Source organism: Eriocheir sinensis, chromosome 27 (genome assembly GCF_024679095.1).
Source record: "Eriocheir sinensis breed Jianghai 21 chromosome 27, ASM2467909v1, whole genome shotgun sequence".
Classification (NCBI taxonomy): domain Eukaryota; kingdom Metazoa; phylum Arthropoda; class Malacostraca; order Decapoda; family Varunidae; genus Eriocheir; species Eriocheir sinensis.
The window spans coordinates 13,241,161-13,252,479 of NC_066535.1; the positions used below are offsets into that span (position 1 = coordinate 13,241,161).

Sequence of the window (11,319 nt, forward strand, 5' to 3'; positions counted from 1 at the left end):
AGATTCAATAAAAATAAGAATAAATTTATGCATTATTGAATGTAAATCATACATATGGTAGGATTTATCAATGCCATTTGATTATCTTTTCCAAATTACATGGAAAAGAGAAGAACAGAAATTAATTTGTCCTGTCTGGTATTTTTCCATTATCATATGAGAATGATGTGGCTGTATGTAAGCAAATTATTATATTGGATATAGCTCTCCCTTCATAAATGCAGGATGTTTTTTTCTTTTTAGTGTGTGTGTGGTGAAGTGCGTTTGCTGGCCTTGAGGCAAAGCACTGAAGCTAGAGATTTTGACTTTCTTTTCAATTTTTTTGTCCTTTACCCTTGTACTGCATTGTTGTGCATGAAATATATATATATATATATATATTGTGTAAAATAATTTTGTTCTTTAATCAGTTTGGTCCATGGGAGTATCAGTTGATTTTATATTTGTTAACCTTTATATGTGATGGTTTTCTTTATGAGCATTTTTTTTTTCCCTGCTGCCTTCATTATTCATCCTGTAGAAGCTGCATGCTAGATGTTCCCTGGCGACCACAGGGCATGGCTTTCCACTGCCCCACGTGCCCTCAGCGCCCAGCCAGCATGCTGCTGTAAACAAGTCTTTGCTTGGCCTGTACCTGCATGATTACTTTTGCAATAATCTTCCTCAGTTACACGCCCCTTTTAATTGAGTTTTTATTTGGAGTTCTTTGAGATTAAATTCACCACTAATATATGACTTGAATAAATAAAGCTGTTCAAGAAATATTAGACTGCATTTCCATAGGAATATTTTTTATTATTATTATTGGTAGTACATCACTTGCATTGTTATCATTGTAGATCTGTGCTGCCAGTGTTTACAGTAACTAAATTCATGAATACACTTTATGGCTGTATATCAGTCGCCAGTATTTTTCTTTCTTGTATAAATTTCATGCTTTGACTTAAAACTAAAGAAAGTATTGTGTCTATAGACATTAATTTATCTTTTTTCCTTCTTTTTCTCGGTGCTGTCGTTGTCCACCCCGTCACTTCGCCTTGGGCTGTGTTACTCCTTGAACACTGAAATTCTTCTAATCTCATAATTAATTTTCAATATCAATAATCCTCTTCTAATATGCTTTCAACAACAAAAAAAATGGGGCCTCTGTTTCTATAAACTTAATAATATCACATTCATGTGGTATATTCCACCTCCAATTTACTTTCTAAACATATTTTGCATCCACAATGCAAATTGACATTACAAATATGAAATCTCACCCAATTATGGCGAACATTTATGATGGTGTCAATGGTAACTGCTTATGCTCTGTGGTCAATGGCATAATAATGGGAACTTTCTTAAATCATTGCAATGAATAACTCTACACCTAATTGCTGCCATGAAACATGAACCTGGACTTCCCATGGACCAACAGTTCACCAATTACTAAGTAGCCAGTCAGCATTAATGTTTCTCACCATGGGGGGATGCACAGGAGCAACCAGTTACTATGCAGGGAGCAGCTTGAGCTCCTCAGGAATAGTCAGATCTCCTGCGGAGTCACTGGTTGAGGTCCCAGGAAGCTCTGGGGCCATTACAAGAAAAAGGAGTCAGCTCATTCCTCGGGACTCTGGCTCATCCCTTGGTTCAGAGTCATCAGTCACCCAGTCCTGTGTGATGCACCACAGCCACACGTACTCAGCAGGTAAACAAAGTACTAAACAACATAACTGATCTGCTTGTATTAGAGGGATGAGGGATGAAGAAGTTAGAAGAAAGTAACTAGTAAATACTGCGCAGAAAAAAAATAACTGCAATATTAGGTAGCAATTAAGAGAGCTGTAAAGAGTAGTGGATGAGCTTAATAGGAGATGCAGAAGAAAGAGTGGAGTGAATATTACTAATAATAATATAATATCAAGAACAAAATAAGCTGAAGTTATTAGTTTTACACTACCCTATGGAACACCTAAACCTAATGTGAGTGTGAGGTAAGCTTTGGGGGTGGAAGAATGAAGTTGAAAGAATCTGAATATCAGGGAATAGTTCTACCTAAGCATTCGAGCTTTAAGGAAAAGTGAAGGATTGGTCAGTGAGGGTAAAAGATGTCCTAGGGTTAAGCAAGAGAAGTATGGAGGTAAAGAGGGAATTAAATAACACTATTGTTCTGCCAACTATTCCATCCAACCAACCTATTCCTCTGAAACTTGGGTATGATAAGGGTCACAACAAGCAAGAATATTTGCAATAAAATGAGTTGCTTGAGAACATGGTAGGATGGTGCGAGGAATGAAGAGAGGACGTAAATGGATATGAGAACATTAGGTGTGCTGTGAAGCGGTGAAATGGGTTAAGTCCAATGCACTGAAGTAATCCGGACAACTTGTGAAAATGTAGAATGAGGATTTTGTGAAGAGGGTGTGTGTGTGGTTCTAGTGGGAAAGCAGATAATAGCTGAGACTACTAGAAAGGTAGACTGATAGGATTAGAGTATACTTGAAGGAAAGAGGTGAACGGGCGGTGTAAATTTTGTGAAACTGGAGTAATAAAATGGAAAGAGGTGGAGACTCCTACCATAGTCATTCCCTCAAGGGGAGTTTCAGGAAAGAACAGGATGGCTAAACTACTGATAGAATGTACCATCCTGTAGAATGATTAGAACTCCCAGCGTATCTTGTTAATTTATCTGACAAGCAATTTAGAGTAATAACTACATGCTCTATATCCTTACTAATTACATGATTTTTTTTGTTATGGTTTGGAAAAATATGTCTAAGGCAGAAATCATAGCCCCTAGGAAAAACAGAATTAAGTCCATTCATACTTAATTCAGAACCTTCTTGAGTGATTACTTTCTCTCTATGTCCTGGAAATAAATAAGTTATGAATACCATCCTGAACGCTCAGAAGATTGTTAACAACAATCTCTGTATTGTGAACCACCAGGCCTAATGCATCATGCACGGGAGAGGGAGAGCATGCGCCGTGTGTCCAGCACAGGCAGTATTGGCTGCATATCTCCAGGAGACCATGAGAATGGCAAGGACCTCCATGACTCCTCAGCGGAAGAGACTGAGTCTGCGTGTACTGTGGATGGCAGCAGCTTTAGCATGGGGGGAAGGTAACTATTCTGTGCTCGATGTTGGTCTTTTCATGGAGGGAAGGAAACTATAGACTAAAAAGTTTTCAGTCTAGTCAGTCAGTTAAGCAGGTACTGTTTAAGGGATTCCAGATGGCAGAGGAAGGGATCCGAGGGAAAACAGTCAGTAAAAGACGTTTCATCCTCGAACATTTCAGTTTCTTGTTTATTGAGTCTTATAGTCCTTTATCAGTTTCCTTAATTATATAATTAGGAAAATTATAATGACATGTAGTGTTTGAAAAAGTAGCTATATATAGTCAGTGTAGTTAAAATGTTATATCATTTGATTTTAGAGATTATTAATAAGAAGAAATTTCTCCTCACTAACCTTACTATATTGATATTTAAAGACTGATAAAAATGAATTTGTTTCATATGAACACTAAAACTCAAAAGTTGTTTTAATTTCAGCTGAGTGAAAATAAGAAACGTGGATTTATGAACCATTGTAGTAGATCATAATCATCTTAATGTTAAGTCTCCGGCAGAATGCAGTGTTGTCTTTATTTCTGCATCTCTGACCAGGAGTTCATTTCATTTGGCCATCACATATCATGATACCAACAAGATGCAAGGCTTCATTGAGTTGCAAGAGTGTTTGTAACAGTATATGAAGTTTATTCATGAATCACTTCAGAATTTACAAGTTGATAGCTTGCTTAGGTTCATTAATTACCATGAAGAGTAAATAATATAGTAAGATTATATAGTCATTTGCTAATGCACTCATCCATTTCATCCACTAGCATAAGGAACAAGGGACCTAAAATAAGGTTGGTTAGATACTATTTTATTTTCCTATTTAAGTACTTGTTTTGATGCACAGTAGAGACACACCAAGGACCTGAGCAGAAAGTCTTTTTCTTTGCTCTCTACATGAGGCAGTAATATAGTGCACACCCTCAGACTCCAGAAAACAGTTTTTGACAAGTATGAGTTAGAATACCATCCAGCAACTAAAATTTAGGTAGTTATTATTATTTTTTTACACATACCCTTTTACACAACCAGATGCATAGTTGTGTATAAATTATGAAGGAATGATGTTATTTATTTAAATTCCATTCTGAAAATTTGATAGAATAAACATGGATATGTAGGGGCACGTCACCACCTGTTTCAGCATGTTGGGATTCATGGTACTAAAAATGTAGTCAACCTGAACATTCCTTCATGTGGATTCAAGTTGCTGTCTGTTTGCTGTCTGTTTGAGGAAATTGTGGGCACGTAAATAGTTGTACTCTAGATCTAGTTCTGTATCCCTACCTTGTACATATGATGAGTTAAGATGTTGTATATATTGTGGTACTTTGACTTTCAATCTGCTACCAGTGATCTGTATCATTTCCAGTCGGCTGACTTTGAACTCGGAAGGTGGAAGAGCAGTTTCTCCTACTCAGGTGAGTCTCTCCACCTCTCCTCTACCCTCCATGCACCAACATGGGTCAGTTGAGGGTGGAAAAGAACAGAAACCCTCTCCTAGGCGCAGTCCTATGCTCAAGTCATACAGTCAGGACACTACAGGCCCCAAGACAGAGGCAAAATTAAAGGTAGGAGCCTTCCTAAGTTGAGTGAGTGGGTGTCAGCTTGTGTAGCAGACATAGCAGCAGCCATGACCTTGAGAGTGAGTAGGACCAAAGAGTTTTTCTGTATAAAAGTTCCTTGCATGTTCAGTGGCAAGAAGTTTCCTCTATTTATTTATTTATTTTTAATAACCATCATATTTATTTATTGACATTGACCAAAACATCAGCTCTTCCTTAGAATTCCACATTTTATTTTAATTTTTTGCAAGGTAGCTACATAGGCTCTTTGGTCTGATACCTTTTGTATGCAGGCTCTCCCCTTACAATTGATGCACCATGACAGGTAGGTCAGGAAGTCATCTACTGTAACAGTTTGTCCACCCATGATTTACGTGCTAAATTGCACAAGATTCCAGTGTTCTTCTCTACATAATTTGCCCTTGCAAATTTTGCCTTTTGTTTTGCCCCTACAGTTTTAACCCTTACTCTCTATGGATCCTTATACTTTCTAATTCAAGTAGGTGCTGTGGATAGAAAGAACTTCTGCAATGCTCAGCTCAAGTGAGTTTCTTACCCTGGAAGGGAACAGCCTCTATTTTTTATATTGCACTCTTCTAACTAACATGCTTCTGCATTTTTGTTTGGGAATGGTATTTCTTAGGATAAGCTGCATGAGATAGGTTTCTAAACTAACAAACCATCTTTTTCTCTTATGAAGCCACTGCCCATTTCCTCGGAAGGGAGTGGCAGACAGGTATCAGCTTGTAGGCGCCACTCGGTCACTGGCTGCATCACAGGCGGGAGACCACTTGGACGAGGTGTTAGGAGACATTCAGTGTCTGGCTGCAGGCTGCTGCCTTACCATCCAAAAGCCCACGTGCTTGAAGAGACTCCTTTTACTAAGAAATTCCCTTCATTGTCTAAGATTTTGCTACATGGTGCGAATCATTTGATTAGTGTAATACTAGGGCAAGGTGAATGTGCCTGCCTGCTCAGTATGTTTGGTCCAGCAAATTGGATGTATCCTAGATATATTTATTTGCTTTATCATTAGAAAGAATAAGGATAGTATATTATTTATTGAACCAAAAATAGAATCTGTTTATCTAATTTATTATTTTGTATCTGTGATTGAAGAAAGGTATGGGCACCTCGCTCCAATAAATGTTTCCATGCCTCTCAACTTGAATAGTCTGTAACTCTGTAGGATAGCTGCAGCTGCCAACAGTATTGCTTTACATGCATTTTTTTTTCATTTGGAGGGCTTGCAATAAACACATCATTATTTGAGCCTGAAAATGGTGTAACCTAAAGGGAGAAAAACAGTGTTTATGGGAAATAGAGGACTTCAGTCTTACTTGGATAGACAAAAGAGCAGCCTACAACATTCGCCTGAATTGGCTGCAGGTCAAATGCTCTTGATGAAATGTTTATATTAGCAGTCTTTTAAATTTCCAAAGTGAATCCATATATATGGGTCTTTTTTTTTTTAATAACAAAGCATGCAATTTCTTTTTCTATACATTTACTGTAAACTATTAGAAATATAAGTATTCATGAATTGAGTATCTGGGTACGTGGTAAACATGTTCCTGGAAAATTCTTACAGCCTCATGCCTGGCTTGCCTTAACATTGCAGTGTAAGGGTAAAGTTGAAGGATAGCACAGCATAGTTATCTGCAGTATGTTGGAGCTTCTGGATATGAAAGTAGTGAGAAATGTACAGCAGCTACAATGAATCAAGAATCATCATAACACCATCATTTCCTCACCTTGACTATGAGAAATGAGGTTACTTAATGATGATTTATACTCTCTCTCTCTCTCTCTCTCTCTCTCTCTCTCTCTCTCTCAACAAACTTAATAATGAAAGGCTCTCATTTCAACCCCTCTGGTATAAAAAATCATGGCCATTGATGTTTCAGGATTACTAACAATCTTGAGGAACAACGATTGCAAGTTTCCTATTAAAAACTGGTGGCCAGTGGTGGCTCTTCCTTGATTGTGATGTAGATTCCTTATAACTTATCAGAATTTGGTGCTGGATAGGTGGGCGGGAGGATTCCAGCTTGTACCTGGGCAGTGGAGGTAACCCCCCACTTCCCTCTCACTACCCATCTTTAATCCACACTTTTTTCAATTTTGTCTGATTTGGGGTATAAAGTGTGTAAATTCAAGCTTTAAAACTTTGCGCATAAAATATTTTATTACCTTGGAGCATTGGTCATCGTGCCTGGCTACAACTCCACAAGCCTGGGTTTCAATCCTGGCCTGGGCAGTCAGTGTGCAGCTCACTCAGTTGTTCATCCTCCCTATTGGGTTGGTCTATAAATGGGTACCTGGGGAAACTGAGGGAAGGTAAACTGGCAATCCTGGATTTCACATTGGCCCATGTCCTGGGGTAATTGGTTCTTACCTACCACAGTGATTGACGGGCTTTTTTTGTTGTTGTTGTTGTCTTTGCTTTTGCCCTTGAGCTGCCTTCCTTGCTGTAAAAAATAAAAAAAAAAATAAAAAAAAAAGGCCAACAGTTCGGAGATGAGCACTGCAGCCACACGCAGCTATAGTGTATGCGCCCACCTTTACTATTACCTTAAGAGTTGCAAAAGATATTACCATGATTTGCAGTTTTGGAGGAATATGTCAAAACATTGTGTACCAGAGGGGTTAACATGTTCTCTCTTTATATATTGGCTCTGAGAGAAACTCACTGAATGTTTCAAAATATTTTATGATTTTAATGAATGTAGACAAATCCAAATTCTCTATGAGTGTTGACAAGTATGATATTTCTCACATATAATACTAAAAACCCAAAATACATATGTACACACACACTTCATGTTCCCTTATCCTGTCTATCCTGGAAGTTCAATTTGATTTTTGTAATGTATCAGCCACTAGTGATACCTGTTTTGTCACCTACAGGAAAAGGAAAAGATATCCGCGAGTGAGCCAGCGCTAGACTGCCCCAAGCCACAGGTACTGCTGAACAAGAAGGTAACACCACCGCCAATGGAAGAGGGTACCTCCTCAGACTCATCAGATGGTCGTAAGAAGAGTACTAGCAAGGGTAGGAGCTTTCTTGGAAGTTTAAAGCTAAAGAGTAAAAAGCAAAAAGGTTTAGAAAAAGACTCCTCAAAAAAGAATGCAGGTTAAAGCATTAAATGAATGTGAACCTAGCCACTACATATTTGTGATAGTTCCCATGATCTTGGTAGTGGGAATTACTTCCATTGTCATATTAGTGCACAATTTTATTTATTTTAGTCTTTATATTTATGGAAAAGTATTAAAAAATTAACAAAATCACAATGAGAACCATTTGTGTCAGCTTACAGTACTCAGGGCTGAAGTGTAACCAGTCGGCAGAGGGATGAGATGAGGGAGTCTATTACAGGAACCTTCAGTGGCCTTCCATTCCTCCCTTCATTCACTCATTCACTTGCTAATGCTCTAATGTGCATGTTCCCCAACTCAGTTATCAGCATTGATGCGAGGCATGTCATAGGACAAGACACATGAAACTATTTATATTTGTTATTGTTGATGTGTTAGCCAGGATTCCTTGACCGGAAACTGGTGATGATGTGCCCAGCTGTGTTGGGAGAATGTACAAGCTTCAGTCACTCCGTCACAGTTCTACAGCCTGGACTTTGAACTTGTGACTCCAGTATGCCATTCAAGGGAGCCCTGTGGCTTTCAGCAGGTTGACCAGGGTGTTAGGGTGAAGTGATAGGGGATTAGAAAATCTTCAAGGGGATTTGTTGCAATAGCTGCCATCATATCTGCCAACTTTAATATTTTGTTCATATAGTGTTGGCTAGAAGGTGCATAGGTGTCGGTCGAGACATTTACCATCATAGGCTCTTTGGGAAGTTTCCAAAAAGCAGTATGGATGACATTTTTTGCAGTAAAGCAAAAGTTATACCACAATGATGAATGTTGAAGAGCAATAAATTGTGATATATGAAAAGTATGTAAAGGAAATATTGTTCTGTAACTCACTGATCACACCTCACATGCCTGTATCTCATTCATATGCTTGTGTTTTCCCGTGTATGTATTATACTATTGATGAGGCAAAGCATTTATTTTACTTAAATATCACTTAAAGACCTTCAGGCTGGAGATTGAAGTGTTTGATTTTCCTATCATTAAATTATAAGGTTTCAACATTTTATATATGTACTTGTAGATGATGACATTGTCCCATCAACACACACACACACAGCTAAGTGGAGTGGTTAGTGCTTTCACCTCACAACTGAGAAGTCCTGGCTTTGATTCTCGGGTGGATTGGAGACGGATGGGCAGTGTTTTATCCATGCTCCCTGTACACCCAGTAGCAAATGGGTACTAGGTGTCAGTTGGGGTTTGTGTCCCGCCTCCTGTTTATGTGTTTGTATTTACCTAGTTGTATTTACCTAGCTGTGAAATACAGGAAAAGAGCTGTACTAGGCTCGTGCTGTCCCGTCTCCATAATGCTTAGTATCCAATTTGGCTTTAAATTCATGAATCGTTTTTGCACACACAGTCTCCTCGTCAAGTCCATTCCATGTTGTTATGCTTCTGTATGGAAAACTGTATTAATTGATGTCTCTCCTACAGTCGCTCTATTTCAATTTCTTACCATTGCCTCTTGTCACACTTCTGTCACGTACCACTAGGTCTTCCCTGTCCAATTTCTCCAATCCCTCTTGTATCCTGTACAATGCTATTAGGGCCCCTCTCTCTCTTCTTTTCTCCAGTGTTGTTAGTCCCAAATTCTCCAGTCTTTCTTCATAAGTATGTTCTCTCAGAGTGTGTGCGTGTGTGTGTGTGTAGTGCAGAACCACCTGATGGGTGAGCCTCCAGGGCCACAACTCACTCTGTGAATGGAGGTAGCTACCTCTTTAGCTGACTGGTTAAGGAGTGGCTTTCCCAACTCGCTGGTCGTGGGTTTGATCCCCAGCACTGGTAAAACCCTTTCCTGGTCTGGATTAATTTTTCACTAATAGGACACTTGTAAGCTCCAAGCTCCGCCAGGGAAGGAACTGACTGGTGATCGTGAGTATTATGTGGTCAGACCATTAGGACTTTAACAACAAAAATATTATGGTACCGCTATGGTCGAGCATAGGTGAAAAATCGATATTTTACCCCCCTCAGTAATTCCTGCATATTTGCATTCTAAAATTGTCCAAAACTATCCTAGAAATAAAAAAAAATGTCATCTCTACTCTCACCTACTTTTGGTTTAATGGAACGGGTCTAACTCACTGACAAGCCATCGGCCTGTATTCCTGGGTATGTATGGGCTATTATGCCCGGTTCCAAGGCTGGGTGCGCTCTGTAAAATGTTCACATGCAAGATGGCACCACTATAAACACTCGCCTGCGTCAGAACAGGCTGGGCCGACCATCAGGCCCCACCTGGAAGAAGCCTTGGGCTGACCATCAGGCCCCACCGGGAAGATGCCTACCGGCGCAATAGGCAACAACGTAAAAAAAAAAAAAAACTAAAAAAAACCATAGGGTGGAGCTGGCAACACCGGGTATCTAGCGCTTTTTGGAAACCCTAATAACGCTCCCTGCCTCCTTCCCTCCCACCAAGCAGAAACCTATGTTCCTAGGGGCAGTTACCTGCCCTAGGCAAGTGTGATTGGTGAGGAAATGTTATGGAGGGATGGGAAGTGCCCACTGCTGTCTGAAAAAAACAAAAACTATCCTGTGAAGTAACTTTCTGATGACCCCCGGCCGGCCAGCAGTGAGGTAAATGAAATATTGGTACTGGTTGAGGCACATTTGAGTGGTTTGTATACTGCTACCCCAGGGCGATAACCCCACTATAAATAGTAGTAAATATTTAAATAATTTGATTGCTCTTTGAGGATTATCTGTATAAGTTGATATATGAAATATATGGAAATCATTGAAAATGGGTAAATACAGAGAGAGAGAGAGAGAGAGAGAGAGAGAGAGAGACCGACATTATAAAACTTTAAATGGCGATATCTCAAAACATGATTTTTCTACTTTAAAAAATTTGTGGAGAATTCAAAACTTAATATATTTCCTTGTGCTTTGGTATGTTTGTTCAGAATGATGGATACAACAATCGTAAAGGATTTTTTTTTTTTTTTAAGCAAATAGCAGGCATGCAAGATGGGGTAAATTGTATGTTTTTTGCAATGAGCGGTCATGCGTGATCAAACACTGGCTACATTTAATGAACTACGAGGAGTTTGAAAAAACTAAACCTATACAGTTATTAGGCTATTAGATAAGTATACACATACATAAGCATTTTTCTGTCATAGCTGCTACATGTAATATTGGCCGTCATGATTTTCATGAATTTTGTTATGCAGTCATGACACTACATATGACACCATGCATCTTTATTCAACGTTGCATTGAGAATGAAGTACAACCAACACTGAATATATCCTATTAATTTCAAGTCTTAGCTGCTGATAGTTATTTTTTTTTATTTTTTAATGTACTTTTAAGGTAGTTTTAAGCACTACCTTAAAATGAGTATGCCCTCTTTTCACAACTGCTTGAATATTTTTGTAATACTTGTCAGCATCCTTAGCATGAAGTAATGTGGGAGCATAGGGACCTGAACTAACTTTAGTCAATCTTTCATTCAATCATTTATGCCAAAGAATTCAACAAATT

At 38.8% G+C, this 11,319-nt stretch overlaps 1 protein-coding gene across 12 annotated transcripts in view; it reads left to right on the forward strand.

The window, feature by feature from the left end:
- Positions 1-8,786, forward strand: part of LOC127004150 (stromal interaction molecule homolog) — a 98,731-nt gene extending 89,945 nt beyond the window's left edge. For 4 of the 12 annotated variants that reach the window (XM_050871588.1, XM_050871589.1, XM_050871594.1 and 1 more), the window contains 6 exons: positions 1,421-1,690; positions 2,932-3,106; positions 3,874-3,900; positions 4,479-4,677; positions 5,372-5,591; positions 7,582-7,742. In XM_050871588.1, the coding sequence (XP_050727545.1) occupies positions 1,421-1,690; positions 2,932-3,106; positions 3,874-3,900; positions 4,479-4,677; positions 5,372-5,591; positions 7,582-7,607 (917 nt within the window). In that variant the 3' untranslated portion in view covers positions 7,608-7,742. Of the gene's footprint in view, positions 1-1,420; positions 1,691-2,931; positions 3,107-3,873; positions 3,901-4,478; positions 4,678-5,174; positions 5,215-5,371; positions 5,592-7,581 lie in introns of all 12 variants that reach the window. The other 8 variants (XM_050871599.1, XM_050871596.1, XM_050871595.1 and 5 more) reach the window with 8 other exon arrangements.
- The last annotated feature ends 2,533 nt before the right edge of the window (positions 8,787-11,319 follow it).